Raw genomic sequence first — 19,545 nt, forward strand, 5'->3', positions numbered from 1 at the left:
TAAAATATAAAAAAATTAAATTTTTTGATTTCAGACATTAAGTAAACGATTTAACTAATGTTTATCAATTGAGTCATTTAAGGTGTTCATTTATCAGCGGTTAATAGTAGAAAATATGCGTAAGCTGATATATTTTCAAAACGGAATATTTCCAATAAGTCAATAAATTGCGTTAATCAATTCCAGTTTGCGAAGCATTAAATGTTACATGTTTATTCAATTTTAAGCGTATGTATAAAAGAAATAGAAAACTCTGTAGCTCTGTAAATGCGTGACAAGCGTGAGAAATGCTTTGATCATCCGGTTACTTGCTGGCCTCCTGCTGCTCGAATAGAGGATACTGCTCGGTGACCTTCTCCCAGGAGGTTCTCGCCGTTGACAAGTCCTTGACCACGCCCACAACCTCCTCCAGACCGACGCGCACCTGCTTCATGGTGTTCCGATCCCTCAGAGTAACCGTATGCGGTTCCTTCAGAGTGTCAAAGTCCACGGTGATGCCATAGGGGATGGCAATCTCGTCCGTGCGGGCATACCGCCTGCCAATGGAGCCGCTGGAGTCGTCGACCTTGTGAGAAAGTTCCGCCTTGGTAAGGGCCGATGAAAGTTTCTGAGTGTAAGGTTGGAAGTCGGTGTTGTTGGACAGCGGGAGGATGGAGCACTTGATGGGCGCCACCAGGGGAGGCAGGGTGAAGTAGCATCTCTGCTCGTCGCCGTCGCGGCACTGGAAACTGTGCTCCAGCAACGAGTACATGATGCGTCCAATGCCGAACGACGGCTCCACCACACTCGGGATGAACTCCTCCACGTGGACCGTTTTCGAGGAGTGCTTTACGCTAATAGTGTCCTTGCCGAGTTCATGGCTTTGGCCATCGGCCGTTGTCAGTTTGTACTGACCATCGCCAGCAAGCTGTTGCTCCACCTTCGTAATCTCCTCCAGCGATAGTTTGGCCAAGGCATCAGTGATATTCTTGGCCTCCTTTTTGAAGGTCTTGCCCAAGGCCTGCTTGTTGGGCACAATTTCGCTGACCTCGACGGTCTTGGGAGCCGGCAGACGCTTCTCTGCCACCAAACGCACACCCGTGGCCGCCGTATGCTGTCCCAAATCGTAGGCACTGCGGTCCGCGCATCCCACGCACTCCACCCAGCCATAGGAGGTGAGGATCTCGGCATCCCAGCAATCGCAGGCGTAGTGAGCCATCTCGTTGGACATGTGCTGGCGGAATCGCAAGCACTCTGCCTTAATGCCAATGGCCAACAGGAACTGCTGGATGCGGGCCATGTAATAGCCAAGGGTTTCGTTGGCCACCAGCTTGGTGGCCACTGCTTCGCCGATTTCCACCTGAGCGGCAGACTTTCCGTCCATCTGATTGCAGGCCGAGTAAAGGGTCATCTTCTCCGATTTGATATTGCCAAATTTGGGATGATCCTTCAGCACGGGATCGCAAAAGTGCTCAATCTCCGCCATGGTAAACTCTCGCACACGTATCAAACCCGATCTGGGCGAGATTTCATTGCGGAACGAGTTGCCAATTTGGGCGACGGCGAAGGGCAGCTTGCCCTGATTGAATTCCAGCAGCCTCTTGAAGTTCACAAAGATGCCCTGAGCTGTTTCTGGTCGCAGGAAACCCTTGACCAAGCCAGTGGGTCCGATTTGGGTGGCAAACATCAGGTTGAATTCAATGGGTTCCGTCAAATCGTTGCCGGTTAGGGGAGATTTGATGTTGTATTTGGCCAGGACATCGGCCAATTCCTGTTTGCTCAGGCCATCAAGCTTGATGATGATGTCCTCGCACTCGGCCTGCAGGGCCGGAGTGGCCTCCTTGGCCTTGGACAGCTTCTCCAGGGCCTGCTTGATGAGATGATCCAGGCGGAAGCATTCGCCCGTTTTCACATCCTTTACCATCAGGTCGGCAAAGCGCTCCACATGCCCCGAGGCCTTCAGCACAGGCTCTGGGGTCAGGATAGAGCAATCCACCTCCAGCATTTGCTCTTCGAGGGCGAAATACTGACGCCACAGGGCCAGGATGTTGGACTTAAGGGCACAGCCCATGGGTCCAAAATCGTATTGTCCGGTGATGCCGCCATAAATGGCAAAACTCTGATCGTAAAAGAATCGGCGCTTCAAGAGATCCTCCATCTTGGCGCGATCGAAGCTAACGACACTGGGGGTCAGAGCGAGCTCCTTGTCCTCCAGCAACTTCTTGCGGGCCTTCAGCTCGGCAACTGCTTTCTTAACATCCAGTTCGGGGGCTCCCTTGGCCTTCAGATCCCGCACCAGGTTGCCCTGCTCCTGCACCCGCTCCCTCAAAGGAGCCAGTTGGGCCTCGATCTCTGGATTCGACATGATGAACTCGGCAGCTGCGGATCTTAGTTTGACCTTTCTATTCTGCTTCTTGGCGCCCCAACTGGGTGGTGAAGGCTGCGATTGAGTGGGTGGCGGTGGCGGTGCTGCGGCGGCGGCGGCTGTCTTTGTGGTGGTGCCAAAAAACACTTTCGTGGCAATGTGCTCGCTGCTCCACGTTGTTCTCGCAATCGAAGTTCTCAGGGTTAATGTGGCGCTGCGCAGGTGGGGTAGCGCTTTCAACAACTGCAATGACATAAAGACGATTTAATTTTTCTAGCCGGACAACGCGAATTTATGTAATAAACCGTCCAATTGGCCACTGTTGAAATACCTTCACTTGCGGCTGCAATTTCGTTGGTTGATGAGTGTTCAGCGGCCGGCGTGCAACACTGCATTTGCAGAAGGTGCCCAACACTGTTTGCGGTTAACAGCGCGGTCTAGTGATGAGCACTGTTGTGGCTCATGGCAGTGATTCAAAAATGTGACAAGGAACATTTCCTTTGAAGAAAATAATTTTAGCCAACAGTATTCTGAGATTAAAAAAAGTTGCTTCTTGTGTTTGAAATTTATAAAATAATCTATATGCCTTGCAAAAAATTGTGTAGACCTACTTTTTTATTCCCGTTACCGTGACATTATTCGTTACTTCTTTAACATGCCGATCACTTGCCCTTAACAGCACTTTCGGTGCCCGCACGTTTTCCAACACCGCCCGTTGCGCTTGTGTGCGTGCTACTTTTTGTTTTAATTATGTAGGCGCAGCATTGCAGTCTGTTTTCTTGCGAGTTTTCCGTATAATTTGCTCAATTTTTGGTTTTGTTAAGCCAAGCTCAAGTGCTGCACACCCAAACTGCTCAAACGCGTAGCACACAAATTGCAAAAACACACAGTTTAAGTGGAAAATAAGACTAGTTTTGTTGTTTTTCTGTGAGAGGACGCGGCGTTGCAACAACAACAGCGACGCTATGCGACCGCATTTTGAGCGATAAAACGAAAAGGTGGGCTCCTCTCACCTATTTCTCTCATCTGAGTAATTAGTATTTATTTTGTTTGTCTGCCAATTTACTGAAATCTTAATTGCAAACAATTAAAAATTAACCCATTCACAGGCGCTGCCATACAATAACGGTTCTTGTTTGTTTTTACGACGTCACACGCATAAAAGCAGCAACAGCAACAAAGGCCTTCGTTGGTGAGTTAAAAGTTGTTTTTGTTAAACCGTTTTCCGTTCTTGACCTGTTTTTACTGTTGTTTTTAATGTGTGGGCCACAATTTTAATCGATCTGTCTAAATAATGCATTATAATTTATTTGTTAGTCATAACTGTAGTTGTATTGTACGCTCTTGCGTGTGTTCACTATTTTACCATTAAACATGCACAGTGGAGGTTCTTTAATTAGAAACCAACCCCCACAGTGAAAATTATTCAATATGCCGAGAAACCAGTTTGGTTCCTCTCAGCGAGCATCCACTGTAGGCGCACTTAACTCAACGACTTTTGCACGTATGATATTAAGTCATCGCCGGCTATGAAGGCCAAGCTCAAGACTGTACAAAAAAAAAAAAAAAAAAGGTTATACTATAAAACACACAGAAAATACAAATAACACCTCATCGAGCTTCTCTATGTTTGGGTTAATGTTCTGGCCATTTTTTGGAGAGGGTTCGCTTCATGGTTTACAGTGGTTGTGGTGCGTGATAAAACGGGTGCATATCGGAAACAAACAAAAACTATCTCTGTACATTACAACAACAAAGCATAAAAAACCTAATAAACTATTGCACGTCTCTAATACAGAAAGCTAACTCTGATTAAAAGTTATATTTTCGGATATTTAACAGCTCTGATACAGTGATAATTGTAAAACAATTAATATGTGGATGCAGAATCTGAAATTTTTTAGAGTCTTAAATACAGCATATCATCTTGATCATAGTGAAGAAATTTAAGAAAATTATTGTACATACATATATATTAATAATACATATTACATTTTAAAATTTGCCTTTAAAAATATTTGGAGAGAGAGTACAATTTAGTATTCTAAATAGTTGAAAGTTGAGAGTTAACCTTTTATTGGAGCTATTGAATACCCCGAAATAAACCCATAAATTGCATAAGAACTAAACCAGCTTAGGAGGCGACTGATTAAAGACATCTTGTCTTTTCTAGGATCCTCCGAATAATCAAAACCCGCACCAACAACCCACCAACGAAGCCGACGAACCCAAGCAACTGGCGATGCAATTGAAAGCGCCCAAGAGCAGAAATATGGCCAGTCTTAAAGATGAGGAGCAAGCGGCAACCACAAGCAACTCAACGAACAACCTCAACAACAACAACAACAACAACAACAACAATACAAATAATATAAACAATAACCACAGCAGCAGTAGCAACAACAACAACAATAACAAAAACGAGGATGATCCTAAGGTTAGGAAGGAAAATCTGGAGGCCAGGAAACAGGCTTTGGAGCAGCGTCTGAGCGAAAAGAGTTGGCTATTGCAGCAAATCCAGAAACAGGAGACGGCCATTATAAATGGAAACTACGAACAAATGACAGTCAATGAATTTTTCGTCCAACTGGCCCAACAGTACAAGCATGAACAGCAGCTCCAGGCTTTGGCCAGGGAAAACAACTCCATTTTGCGGCGGAAACAAAGCACAACGAGTCGGGAGAGTCGAGAGAGCCAGATGACCAACAGCAATAACAATCGTCAGTCGGAAACGCTATCAAATCGCAGTTCGGAATATGACAATTACCAGCCATCCTCATCGGCGGGGGCGGGTGATATGCTGGTGATAGGCGTGGCCCAGCAGCAGGCGCTACAGCAACCGCCGCTGGTGAAGAGTGCCTTGAAGAAGCGACCCACACCCACGCCCAGCCAAATGCAATATATGCGCCAGCAGCATCATCAGCAGGCGCAACTAGTGATGAACATGAACTACCAGCGAACACAGCCGGACGTCATATCCATGTACTCAGCGAACTCCTCGAATGTGGCTACATTGCGGCAACCACCACAAGCGGCTCCACAGCAGCAGCCAATTATAGTGCAGTGCGATAAATATTACTTATCGCCCACACATCAAAGTTACAATGAGGGCGGATTCATTAAATCAAGTCAGAACATCAAAAAGTATGTTTCTCCATTGGCTTCGCCTAGCAATCTCAGCTACGAACAGCAGCAGCAGCAGCAGCAGCGAAATCCTTTACTGCATCAGCGGCAACTAGATGCTATATCCCTGGCTCCCAGTTATGTCTCTGTGGACATGGAAGCTGCCCAGCATCAGCAGCAATATCGCTGGCGTTCTCAGTCGCATATAGCACCATTAACGCCGCCACAATTGGGCATAATAGAGGTGAAATCGCACTCTAGCGATATGCTGGCCGTTCCCATGCCACCCAGTCGCTATCCGCCGCACGATGAGATCTCTCTGTCATCCTCCTCCACGACCATTGAAAAGAAACCCAAGTCCAAACAGTGGCTGGAATCATCGCTCGATGGACCGGCTGTTATAAGGCAGATGGATTCACAGCCGCACAGTCCAGCTGGCAGCAGCAATGGTAGTAGTAATCCCGGAGCAGCTGCCATGATTTCGAGTAAACCCCGAGCCAAGCTCTCCTCCCAGTCCATGTCGGTATCCGGTCGTCACTACTCCATGTCCAATCAGCGCCCCACACAAAACTATCCTAGTGCCAGCTATGCCGTGAACACTAGTTCGAAAGCTTTGCTCAGTCAATCGACATCGTACCTCAATGCCATGGAGCAAACGTTGGGGATTTCCGTCTCGTACCCGCTAGAACCTCTCGACATACCAGCGCTACGCAACTTACCACCTAAACCCAGTCAAATGCAGCAGCCAACACCGCCGCCCAGACCGCCGCCGGCACATCAGGGTCAAAACCAGAATCTGAATCACAGTGGGAGTTGTATTACAAGCGGACTTGGCCATGGCAGCGCCATTCAAACAGCTTTGGTTTCTCCACCATTGACGGTGGCCACGGCCAGCCTGTCGCCGGAAATTCGCATCGAGTCGCCAAAGAACATGACCGTGGTGCAGCAGGCCACATTCCAGCCGTACAAAGAAGTGACCAAACCCTTCGAGATGTCCGATTTCTACAAATACTCCACCAAGTTTAAACAAAAAGAGGGCGCCAATCCCAATTGACCTTAAAGGTTCTACGGGGTTAACATCAATTTCTACCCCCTTTTTATGTGATTAACTAAATTAATTTTGTAGCACAGAGAAACTACAAAGCGAAAGCAGCTCAAATTATTAGAAACCCATCGAATTTCAAGTTCGTTAGAAAAATTAATTAGGACCAAGGACTAACTGAAAATTAATTGAACACAAAAATGCTCAGAAAATCAGCCAAATTGAACACAGACTTATGAAAAGCAATTTAACGAGTGACATTTACATTTTGTATTACATTTTTTTTTGGATACACAAAAACAAAAAAAAAAAAAAGGACAATATTATCCCCGAGGGGAAGAGAAATCGCCTTAAGACAGGACGCCTAGAAAATATGAAAATATTTTATAAAATATAAGCATTTACAAAAGAATAACTGACTAGCAATTGTTAAACAGTGTATGAAGATTTATATTTACACTAATAGAATAATAATTTTTGTATGAATATACAGATTGGATTTTGATATATTCACTGAGTTCTTTAAGACTAACTATTGACAAGCAATAACATAGATGTAAATAAATATTTTATATTTAAATGTACATGAAGTCGTTTTTATTAAAAATGGATAAATCCGTGACAAGTTAACATGAAAATAATGTTTCAAGTTTCCATTGCTTATAAATTAATGTCCCATTAATGCTCATAAATATGCTCACACTTCCTTAAATCACTGCTTATCAAATAATGTTTTTAAATTCAAAATCTCTTCTTAAAACTTATTTATAGAATGGGCGATAAAACTTAATTACTTCCTCCTGTTGCTTCTCTCAGATTTCTCTTTGTTTCTCTCGATATGGGAACTACCATAATGAATTCTCTTTTTCTCTGTTTGACTCTCCCTATTTCGATTCCAATGCAACAAAATTTGTTTACGATTGATTATTTTTAAACAATCTCGTGTTGTGCTTCACTGAGCGTTACAATATTTGGGAGGGGAGAAAAAGAGAGGGTTTATCCCCCGAGACCCAAAAATAAAAGACTCTTCGCAATGGATTTGGTTCTCAGTTGCATCGCGTTCGCGATTACGTGCAACTGTTTCCGATCCGTTGCACTATTGTTTTTCGGTTTCCTTTTTTTTCGTTCCGGATTCTACATTAATTTTCTCCCTCGAGGAGTATTAAAAATAATTTTATCATGTTCGGTTAAAGGTCACGTTTTAAGTAGATAGTTTTCCCCTCATTGTGTCGTCTTAGTATAATTCGAAAAGTTTTAAAATTTTACGTAAATTTTCCAACATAACCTACAAAATTGTTCGGTGTTGTGTGTGCGTCTGAGAAAATTAAGATATATCGTGTCATCCAAAATCCGAACGTAAACATCAACAAGAAAATGGATCGCATATGGCCCGCATCTAGAACGTATAGAAATATGCACAACTGACAGGCGCAAGTGTCAACAAAGGCGGCCAAGAAGTCAGGGAATAGGCCATAAATTATTTGGTTCAAGTGCAGTCAACATGAATCTGTACACCATATACGATTGGGTAAGCCAGACAAGCTCGGGAATCCATTAAAGTATTAACCCATTTACGAGCCCGGAACATCCATCATTTTCACTCACGGAATGTGCCTCATACGATCCACAAAAAATATTAGAAGTGTGCAAGTGAACATTTTTTTTTCTAAATATACAATCCACAAACAGAACGTTTTGGTTTTCAAGTGTGTTTACAAATGAAATCGAAATTGAATGCGCCTTTGAACTTTCGATTAAATTGCCACAAGGCCCTTCAGAACATTTTAAACCAAGTACAGTGGTAACAAATTGTGGACAGACCACTAAAATTTACAATTTTAAATAATTAATATTAATTTATTGAGAAGTTTGTTTTCTTTTTAATCAAAGTCTTAATATTAATTCGTTTTAAACTATAATTTAAATACAATTTTTTTTACTTTGTACTACCCATACTGTTATCCATAACGTTCTTGATATTTTCAAAACCGCTATTGGAATAGTGTTTTTTTTGTAACCTTGGAGATGGTATTATAATTTCAGTTGGAAGTGAAAAAACGACGTAAACACGAGTGAAGATGACAAATATGATTCTATAAAATATATACAAATATGCATGATTAACATCACCAGGTGAATTGATCAAGCCATGTCCGTACACAGAAAAAATTTACAGAAGTTTTAGATGCACAAACAGGGTTGAAAATTTTTAAAACGTTTCAAAATGCTTAGTTTTAAAACTATTTTTTCTCTGTGTATTAGTCTTTTTCAGTTTTAAAGTGCTAGCCATATTACAGGTATTGATCGGCCAATTGGAACACTCGAAAAATTAATTATATAGTTCAAATTTTTGAAATTTGTTAGGATTTTAAAAATTAAAAAAATTTTAAATTATTAAAAAAACCAAACGAGTATATATTATAGTTGTCAAAGGAACGATGTAATTGTATATAGACTTCATTGTATAATATAATATATTATAATATAGTAATATAAATATTGTTATAGCTTAAAAAGTTAAGAGGCTTAGGACAGACAAAGTTTGCTTTTTTTTCTTGATTATTTTTAAACGTTAAAATCTTATTATCTTAAATTGACTTTGGGAATTAAAATCAGAAAGTTATTGTCCGAGATACATAATTATTTGATCCAATACATGGTACATCCACAAGTATATATCTATTCATGTTCCGAATGTCTTTTCGAACGTAGAGGTAAAGGTCACATTGTATTAAGCCTTTTAAGTACAATTTTTTTTTTGTTTTTGGTCCAAGTTTAATCTCAACACTTTTAGAAAATGCTAGCCTTATCAACTGTTTGGGAATATTTCGTAGTCTTATCAACATTGCGCCATCAACATTGTGGCAACAAATGTTGCCCGCACAGACGGACGCACGGCAGCGTTTATGTTCCACATATAAATTTTGTTTATAAATAAAAAATGGGAGCGAACATTCGGTGCACGGAACCGCTTGGAACCGCGTTGCAAATTTCCACGGCACCGCGCTCTCACTCGTTCGCTCGAGCTCTCCGTGGCTGCTCTTTTGCAACGCTTTTCTTTTGATTTTCCTCGGATTGAGTGACTGATTTCAATTGAATGGCTCTTCTGGCGTTTTATTTATAAAAGAACTTGCACTGCAGGCGGTCGCGTCGCTCGTCATTCGGTTTCCCGCACATTTATAGCTCTAAAAAGATAAAAGTGCAGTCAGTGCCTTCCTTTGCCGTTAAAGTTGCTTAAGAAATTTGCATATACGCAGAACTTGGCACAATGTAACTCATAATATAGGCATTGTCGATATATGGACTTTTTTTAAGTGACTGTAAATTGCATTTAATTGAGATAACTTTGCCGCTGAATTGAATCGAATGGGCGGCGAGCAGCGAAATGGGGAAATTGCATGTGAGTTATTGTCGGCAACGTGATCTTTAACATCTCCCAGTGACATTTGCATCACTCGACACCCAAAGTGTGTTAATATCATTTGAAAACGCTTGGTAATGAGCCACATTAGAGCGCGTTATTATATAGCAGTGAATATAAAAAATAGCTCTAGTTATATACATAGAAATCATGAACATAGTACATTAAACACACAAAGTCTTAATAAAATAGTAGAATGAGCTTTACAGAATCTTAATTTTATAATATTAGTTTTTACACTGTTGAACTTAATTGCTCAAATAAATTTAAAACTGTTCCTACAAGCAATGGCCTAAAGTAATATCAATTGTTTTGTTATTAATTAAATAAAAAAATATTTATAAATTTAATTAATGTTATATAATATTGAGCAAAGTTATGGCAATTGGTAAATCTTTCGGCTGTCATAACTATTATTTTCTTACGAAATGCTTAGTTCTTCTAAAAATAATATTTAGTCAAATCAAAAATAAACCAAGTTTACATAATAGCAACAAGTTTTTTAAACAACTCTATGACAGGATATTTCCAAAACTACCATATAATTTGGTTAAGTTTGTAAAATGATATAACACGCTTTCTTTAAAACGCAAAAGAAAATCTACTCCTTTACCTAATCTCAGTTTATTTTAGTCCAACATATTTCATTGTCAACTTTTCGCCTGGCGAAGTCATTAATTTAATCATTTTCGCCAATATGCGTGCCAATATTGAAGGTTTATCGACAATATCTTATGAAAAATCAAAGGAAAGGCAGTGGCGCCATTAAAGGAGACGTTGGGTTAGGTCCTGTGCCCTTCTTCCTTCTGGGGGAGTGGCATTGTTGTTATTAGTCGCCGAAGTGCAAAAACCTCAGACGATCCAGCTGAAATGTGTGTCACACCCAAACAACGGCCCCAAAAAGAGGACTAAACTATAGCAACAAATTGAAAACATTGCAAGGAGGTGGGAAAAACTTTCGTTTTCGCTTTTCCCCGTTTCCCCTTCAACGAGGCACGCACACTCAAAGAAAAGCGGTTGTCATGGTTATGATGGCAAACTTGTTATCCCGATACGCGTTTAAGGATAACGCTGGCCTGCGACTTCCTGCTTCGATTGTCTTTGCCCTGACAAGTTCAAGGACGTTCAAATTAACATGTGGCTGAGAATTGCAATTGCAAAACTTTGGCACAAATATTTTCCGCTAAAATTTGAAAACTTTGTCAAGCGTTACGGCCTGACCCACATGTCGTATGTGTAATGTGCAAAATGTTGTCTTTCGCAGATGTTCAATTACAGTAGTTACTAGGCCTATATAAAAAGTCAAATCTGCAAAATATTAAGGCATTTTGACTAAATAGCCCATAATAAGTATACACACAAAGAAATACAATGGCAAATCCAAATATTTTCACAATGAAATAAATAATTTCAATACTGATTTAAGCTCAAGAGGTGTTTTCTTTAAATCACAGTGTGTTACACATTCATTTTGAATTTTTAGTTTGAACCAATTTGGATTTAAAATGAAAAAGTATTGAAATCTACAATTTTCCTGTTACATGAACCAGTTTTATATTTTTATTAAATTTTAAGTACGATTATAAACAAACATTTTAATGTTTTATCATACTATGCCGTTTTCTCTATATGTATATATTATCATAGCTCAGTTAAAATCTTTTTGTGTTTTAATAATTTTTTTTAATTTTACATATGATTAATGATCAAATCAGCAATATCACAAAAAAATCCATACATGTGAAATGGGTACAAATTACTGTATAATCCACGCAATAAGCTCAAAAAATATTATTATTTATTCTACCGTCAAATGCATCGCCTTGGCACATGCCTATATATGTTTAAAAGAATGCACGCAATCTAATTAGATCTCCAGCTGTGAGAAATGTAATTGGAAAATGTCTAAATATTTCCTCACTCATTTGGGGAACGGATGCATGTGTGGCACACGTTTCGAACACCTTCCAACATATAGATCACTCGAGTGGACAGAGTCGTCTTTCTTAATTAATGTGGGCAAGTCCAAAAATAAATAATTCAAGCATATGCAACTCCTCCGCGGAGCGAACTTTATTACCAAACATAAAGATGCCTCAAATGTTTCTAATTATAATTTAAAGGGAAACCTACGACCAACACAGCTGCAATCCATCAAGGAATGAATGTGGGCAGTAGTCTTCCCTTCTCCAAAAGATAGCCACAGAGATCCACACTTGAGATGCAGGTCAAATTGAAATTGGATGTTGCCAAACAGATATCCATATCTTTTTCGTAGTTTTCAATCGCATTTGTTTACGTAATAAAGCCGCTTCTTAACACCTTTCGCCCAAGTTTAGTGGGCCACATAGACTGGGCTCCCCGAAAAGAATCCTCACAATGCGTTTCAAACGTTGACAACTGGGTGACATCATTAAATCGAATCAAAATCTAAAAAATAAATTTATGGCGGCAGACGCGTGTTGCCTCAAATTCAAGTGGCACGGCCTGGTGGCACAACAAGTGGGCCAACGAAAAATTAAAACTTGCTCTTCTCTTGTTTTCATTTGTTGTTCAAACAAATCCGAATGTTCTCTGATTTTTAGGGTGGAAGAATGTAATCCAACGAATGTTCAACTTAAATGGTATCATTTCTTAGGCAATAAATTATATTTTCCGTCAATCTATTTGATCATAATAGTGCCAATGTTTCCTGTGGTAAATAAAATCAATTTTACTTTAATAACATTGTTATGCAATTTGCTTGGATTGATTGCTATTACATCAAAAATTCGAATAAAATTTGATCATTACTTTTTCACATAGACCAGAAGGTAATCACGAAAAGTTTTTTTTGTTTATATTTTTTAACAACAAATTAACCGCGATATATTCAAGCTTAAATCGTGTTGATTACTTCAAAGTGCTCAAAAAAGAAAGAAATATATATAAAAAAACAAAAAAAAAACTTTTTGTGATTACCTTGAAAAATATAACAGCTTTAAAATGCATATAAGCTTTTTTTTCTGATTTATTCGGCCTATTTTTCATTATTTTTCTTGGAAATTTTTTCTTACATTCTTTAAAAGTTGTATTGTAATATGCAATTAAATTTAAAAAGAACAATATTATAGACGTCGCCGCAAAAAAAAAATAAATAATATAATATAAATAATATAAAAATATGCGTTTTTTCGTCTTTAAAACCCTACCCCCCTTAAGCAAACTAAAAACTGATATGATTTTATGGCAAATTTTTAAAGTGTAATTCATCAAAGAAATACGTTTGTAGGAACACACATTGGATGACCATTAATATTCCATTATTTACATTACAGATCACATCATTGCTCCGGCCGCACAGTGCCAGTGTCAGCTACAAGGCGATCGAAGCGGCGGCAGTGGAAGAGTTGCCAGCAACATCAGTAGCAACAACAGCAACATCAGTAGCAACAACAGCAACATCAGTAGCAACAACAGCAACATCCACAGCAGCAACATCAGGCCCAGCAGCAGCAACATCTCGTGCCACTGGAGCCCAAGCAACTTGTGTGGAAGTTGAGTTCATACCCACGCTAAATGTTATATTTGAGAAACCGACTTCATCGAGTGAGCAACAGTCTCCCGAGAGTTTGAAGCATGTGGCTACAACAGAGCTCGATAAGGAACTTGCGGCTGATTGCGACTCCGACAATGATTCCACACACACTTACATAATCTCGAGAAGCAGTTGGACGGAGGTCACATCGAGTAGCACCCCATATGCGGTTACCTCCACGGACACCGACGAACTACTGAGGCGACAGAACAATCTCAGTCTCTCGGAGGAGGAGGAGGATCGATCGGTGACGTCGTACAGCATTGAACAGCCCACCAGTTCTATGACCATTGACATGGCCGAGCAGCAGACAACAACAACCACCGCAACGACGAGCAGTGCCGATGTTGTGGCAACAACCGCTACGACAACAACCACAACTAGCAGTAGCATTGAGGAGGAGATCGAGGAAGCCATCGAGATCAGTGAGGTGGAGGAGCAGCTCAACTCCGCACTGGAATCTCTTTCGGAGGCAGCAGCCTATGCCCGACCAAAGGGGCAGGAATTAAGTGCCAAAAGCTTGAGCAGTAATCCGGATCCGGATGAGGATGAGGATGAGAATGAGGAGGCGGAAGAGTTTCGCATTGACGATGCCCAGCTATCTGGTGGCCAGTTGGCTCAGCATTTCCTGGTCGAAAGCGAAGAGGACTCGGATCTTCCAGCTGCATCCAAAAAGGAGGTTAGTCTCTCCTCCAATGACGATGACTTTGACATCAGTTTGCCTTTGGAACAGAGAAAACCGGTGCATTCTCTGCATGAGGATGAGGAGTCCGTGGATCAGAGTCTGAGTAACCAAAGCACCACGGATGATGTATCCGAATTGGTTGAGGAACCCGTTCTGGAAAGGGAAGACAAAACTGAAGGTAGTGAGGCTCCAGCAAGTGCCAGTGCTCCTCAAGAAACGCATGTCGATGAAAGCCAATTAACCGAAGAGCAGGATCACTCAATGGAAGAGATTGTGGCCACGAATGAATCCATTGAAGTGACCTACGAAGCCGAAGAAACGCTCAACACTTCACAGAAAGTGGACTTGATCACGGACTTGGATGAGGAGCAGGATGATCCGGTTCAAGAGGTTATCCGGCCCAAGTCTACATTGGAAACCCTGAAGTTACCTCCGCTTCAGGAGCCTCAGATCATGGAACGCAAGGCCACTTTACGACTGCAACCGGAAGCACTGGAACCCTTGGAACTAACTATTCTAGAAATGGATGAAGATGACGACGAGGACGAGGACGACGACGATGATGAAGAGAGTTCCCTGCAACTGATGAAGCTGCGATTGATGGCCATGAATCAACAGATGAATTTCGACAATGCCCCCAAACTTTCGCCCACGGAAGCGGAGCAAACCCAAGTAGCCAGCAGTACCAGCGGTACGGAACTCAAGCAAATGGAACGTGTGCCACTCACGGAGTTCTCCAAGGACGTCCTGGAGGACATCACCGAAGAGAGCGAGAGAATGCTTTCCATGAGCACCACCATCGAAGAGGAGCAGGATCCAACTTCTTTGTCACTGGATGAGTCGAAAACCCTACTGCAGGCAGGCACACAAAAGGCCGAAGGAAGCAGCTCCAGTTTGGTGAGCCTAAACATGCTGAAGCAACTGGAGGCCAAAGTGCAGGAACTGCATACCCAACTCGAGACTAAGGACAACTGTCTGGCCTCGTTGAACATGCAGCTTGAGGCGGGCAGAAGGGAATCCAGTGCGGGTCCAGCTTCAGCCAGGGATTCCAGTTCCCTAATGACGAACTCCACGGAGTATCGCACTCTTCAGGACGAACTGGAACCAGTAAGTGGATATTGTATGCATACCTGTAGCGATTTCTAAATAACATTCTTTCTCCACAGACCATAGACATTTATGTGGAGATGACGCGAAGGGATGAGACGATTGCCAAACTAGCCGATTCCCTTGAACAATCGCTCAAGGTGCGTGACAAGCTACAGACGGATGCCGAACGTCTGGGCGGCGAAGTGCAGAACTTGCGTCGGCAACTCCAAGAGGCCATCGAGGCGGTGAAACGTTCCAGTGTGGGCTGGGCGGATCAGGAATGCAATCCTGGGCAGCGACTCTCGGAGATCTCCATGGATTTGATCAGCGAAAGCGACGATGATTTGGATCGTCATTTCCTTACGGACAATGAGGAGCGCGGATCGCGCAGCTCCAAGGAAAGACAGTTGCCGCAGTTCCAGACCAACGATGATTTGGGTCAGCAGGTCATAAATCCAGAGTGGACACCGGCGTTTAGCAAACAGATCGAACAGTTCCACACCTACCTGCTGCCGGCGGAACAGCGAATCTTTCTGATGGTCCAGCGCAAGTTCGACGACTATTTGAACCAACAGATGGCTCAGTGTCGCGAGCTGGGCGCCCAGGAGCTGAAGATTGCCCGCGATCAGTGGGAGAGCGAGAAACAGAGTAGCGAACTGAGCCAACAGGCGGAACATGCCAAGCAGATGGAGGAGCTGCGCAAGTACTTCGAGCACAAGTGTGCCGATCTGGAGAAACAGTTCTCCGACGATGTCTTCTCGCACAAGTCACAGCACCTGGCCGGGGACAGCTCCTCGGAGTGCTCCGAAATGGATCAGTTGCCCGACGAGTTGGCGACCGCTGCGTCCTCCAAGGAACCTTCTCCGCGTAAACGGAAGCGAGCTGTGCTGCTGCTCAGCCCCAGTCACAGGCAGATGACTCCTTGTGGCCTGGACTCCCTGGGGGAGACGACTGGACAAGCTGGCAAAGATGTGAGTGGTTTAGTTATTAAGATTTAAACAGATTTCGCAAAATATGAGAAAAACTTTGATTTTTGTTGCTTATTGTGAGATGATTCTCAAATTAAAACATTAAAAGTATGTGAAAACAGAGGTTTATGGCTTGAATATTGTTAATTGTTTTTTTTTTTTTTAATTGGTTAATTAATTAAACAAAATCTTATAATGTATAATAATACTCAATATAAATTGTTATTCCTATTATTAAGTCAGTTCCCTTAATTAACTTTATAATATAGTATAATAATAGGTAAATCCACTTAATATGGAGTATTATTCTGGGTTTTAATATGCTAATAAATATTAAATATATATTATTAAACATATTGAGAATTGTATGAAAAAAGACTTTCAAGACTTTTTAATAAATTTTGTTAAAGAATTTTTTTTAAGTTGGTTAGAAATTCGTTCAATCATTTAATAACAAATTATATCTTGCTATAGGATATAGGAAATGCTTAACTAACCAAAGTTTAGCATAAAGAAAAATCTATTCCTACAAAATCCTCTTAGCTCATTGCAAATATATTAGTTTCTATTAAACAATTAAAAAAAATATTTTTTTTTCAGATTTCAATAGATGTAGCCGACCTGAAGATCTTCTACCAAACTCATATTAAGGAGTTAAAACGGGCCCATGAGGATCAGGTGCGCAAGCTGAGCGATCGGATTAAATTCTACGAGCGCCGCCAGGGTGACGATGACTATAAGGTTTGCATACCACTCTTTAAATCCCTTTTAATGTTTCATATCCAAGCTTGTTTTGACTAACTTAACTAAATGCATGTCCATTCTTGTTTTTCTCCTCGAACTTTATAACCCAATAAAACGAACTAAACCAATTGTAACTACCTGCAATCAACACCCAAATGCAAAAACTAACCCAGCCTGCAACCGAATCACCCGCTCGTACCTGCGCGGAAAAGGATTCCGGAGATGGACCCACGAATACCTCCCTGATCATCATCGATGAGGACGAGCTGAACCTTAATAACGAATCCCAGGTTATCCAGCGTATCATCGAGGAGTACGAAAGGAGGTTGCAGGAGCAACTGGCCTTGGCTCGACAGGACATCGCCAACGAGTTGGAGCAGCAGATTCAGGTGAGCGGAACGGGCAATCAGGTGCATCATGGCATGTGGCATGGCCTTAATATTTTAACTCATTGCACGTTTTCTGTTACTCGCAAAACATTTTTAAAATTATTTATTTATTAAATTTATTATCAAGAGAAATTATTTAAACATGTTTCTTTGAAAACTACTCGTTTTAACTGGAGACTTTACTTGTTTCAAACGAATTAACCGAACTTTAACTGAACATTTTCATTGAAAACTTTTTAATTTCTAATTATTCTCATTGAAAAGATTCTTATTTCAAAAAGAACTATGAAACTTCAAAAATAGTTGAACTAATTATATTTTCTTATTAAAACATTATTTTCAAACCCTTCAATTATGTGATTTAATTTGTTTTTATTCTGTTATAAAAGCTGTGAGGGTTTTATTTAAAGACTTCTTTATTTAATTTCAATTTAATTATGTTACATAATTATATTTGACAGACTTTACCAGTTCCATAAATACACAGATTACTTTCATTTACTGATTTTTTTTTTAATATTACACAGACTGGTTTAATAGATTTCTTACAAAATAAGGAATTCATTCCGTGCCCAACGTTAACGTAGTAAGTGTGATTCACTTTACCGATTGGTCTTATCTTAAAGTATCTCCCTTTGCAAAAATCTCACTGCGAGCATAAATTATTTTTAAACGCACTGCACGCAGCTCACATGAAAAAAGCGTGCGAAATTTGTCAAGTAGCCAAAACACAAATGAAAGCAAGAGAAAAAGTAAAGAGTGCCAAAAACAGAGCAACATGAAAATCATGCTGCCACAAACGTGTGCCAAAAGAACTTTCAACTCACTTCGAATTATGTAGCATTAAATCAGTGCGCACTTTGATACCTGGGCATGCCTCTATTTATATCCGTCAGTCAATGATCCCCTAGAATCGTTGACATGACAGATGCCTCAATCCTTTCCAGCAGCCGCATCAATCCTCACTATCTCACCAAATATGGTGACCACGTGTCAGCAGCCACGGGATACGAAATAAACTAGAATAGACCTCCCTTTGGATGGCGCTTGTCAGAGACACATTATGTGTTCTTTTGTGCGACACCAAAATAAATCCATCGAAGGTCAAAGACTGCTGGATATGCCTTTGTGTTTACAGTAGTTTATGGTTAAAGGTCACTTCGATTAAAAACACTAATTTGTCGAACAATGGGTTTCAAATACTTAGAGGGTTTACAAAAGAACCAGAATGTGGTTAAGATAGAACTAAAGAATTGCAGTCAATTACACATAAATCATAATGATTTAAGGGTTTACATGATTTTTAGCGTACAAAAAACGGCCTAATTTTCATATAAAAAATGAAACATTTTATTTAAACCTTTTTTTATTTTAAAGATACACATTTTGTAAAATTTTCCAAAAAAAAATATTAGAAATTTGTTCAAACCTTGTAAATTATAATCTCTGTGCAAATTTCATTAAGATCGGTTGAGTAGTTCGCAAAAATTTTTGACAACCGAATTTAAAAACACAGTTTCGAGAAAAACGCGTTTTAAGTGTCACGTACAAGCTGTATCTGCAAAACTATCAGTCGGATCAACTTGAAAATTTAGGACAATACTCTAGAGAAGTTATAAAAGTAATAAACAAATTTTTGAAACCGTGAAACCCATGTAACCCCTTAAGACTTTCATTCAAACTTGTGATTTTTGAACAAAATGCTAAATTATCCTCATATCAAATCATTTGTAACATTTTTTTTTAATCTCAAAGATTTTATTTAAATAATATCCACTGTATGTTTACGCACTTTTCAAATACGAAAAACTCAAATCATTCTGGTACAAAAACCTACCTCTGTTCACAAAATTTGTCCCGTCCCACTTATGCTGTCAGAAAATAGTTTTTTATATGTATCATATGGGGGCTATCTGGCGATCGGTTTGTTTGCCAACAGCAAATTTAGCAGACATTCTGCGGAATATATGACAATGCAAAGATATATGTAAAAAGAGCGCGCCAAATAATCGCTGAAAGACAAACATGTGCTCGTCCTGTTGTCACAGTACTATATATTATTGACTTCACACTTCTCTAATCGAGTCATGAAACGGAGCTAATAAAGTCAAAGCAGGAAGTGTGGCTCAAATGGGGATTAATAAAGGGGAAAAGTGGAGCAGA

At 40.6% G+C, this 19,545-nt stretch overlaps 3 protein-coding genes across 10 annotated transcripts in view; 2 read left to right on the forward strand and 1 right to left on the reverse strand.

Annotated features, from left to right (window-relative positions):
- Positions 1-180: 180 nt before the first annotated feature.
- On the reverse strand, positions 181-2,767 carry LOC108136061 (glycine--tRNA ligase). Its single transcript, XM_017257004.1, has 2 exons — positions 2,676-2,767; positions 181-2,587 (listed from the first exon to the last, which is right to left on the reverse strand). The coding sequence occupies exon 2, from the start codon at positions 2,342-2,344 to the stop codon at positions 305-307; it is 2,040 nt and encodes a 679-aa protein (XP_017112493.1). The 5' UTR covers positions 2,345-2,587; positions 2,676-2,767; the 3' UTR covers positions 181-304.
- Positions 2,768-3,144: 377 nt separating this feature from the next.
- Positions 3,145-7,093, forward strand: LOC108136062 (putative uncharacterized protein DDB_G0289263). 2 transcript variants are annotated; one of them, XM_017257006.2, is made up of 3 exons: positions 3,145-3,374; positions 3,454-3,536; positions 4,518-7,093. In XM_017257006.2, exon 3 carries the CDS (start codon positions 4,587-4,589, stop codon positions 6,519-6,521), a length of 1,935 nt encoding a protein of 644 aa, XP_017112495.1. In that variant the 5' UTR covers positions 3,145-3,374; positions 3,454-3,536; positions 4,518-4,586; the 3' UTR covers positions 6,522-7,093. The 2 variants fall into 2 exon arrangements, with proteins under 2 accessions (XP_017112495.1, XP_017112494.1); XM_017257005.2 differs by having other exon boundaries at positions 3,145-3,342.
- A 475-nt stretch (positions 7,094-7,568) lies between these two features.
- LOC108136059 (pericentrin) overlaps positions 7,569-19,545 on the forward strand; it is a 28,574-nt gene continuing 16,597 nt past the window's right edge. For 3 of the 7 annotated variants that reach the window (XM_017256994.2, XM_017256997.2, XM_017256998.2), the window contains exons 1-5: positions 7,571-8,037; positions 13,248-15,299; positions 15,359-16,252; positions 16,850-16,990; positions 17,167-17,382. In XM_017256994.2, coding sequence (XP_017112483.1) covers positions 8,011-8,037; positions 13,248-15,299; positions 15,359-16,252; positions 16,850-16,990; positions 17,167-17,382 — 3,330 coding nt within the window. In that variant the 5' untranslated portion in view covers positions 7,571-8,010. Of the gene's footprint in view, positions 8,038-9,613; positions 9,910-13,247; positions 15,300-15,358; positions 16,253-16,849; positions 16,991-17,166; positions 17,383-19,545 lie in introns of those variants that run through there. The other 4 variants (XM_017256999.2, XM_017257001.2, XM_041708346.1 and 1 more) reach the window with 3 other exon arrangements.

This window comes from Drosophila elegans, unplaced genomic scaffold (assembly GCF_018152505.1).
Source record: "Drosophila elegans isolate 14027-0461.03 unplaced genomic scaffold, ASM1815250v1 contig_208, whole genome shotgun sequence".
In the NCBI taxonomy this organism is placed as follows: domain Eukaryota; kingdom Metazoa; phylum Arthropoda; class Insecta; order Diptera; family Drosophilidae; genus Drosophila; species Drosophila elegans.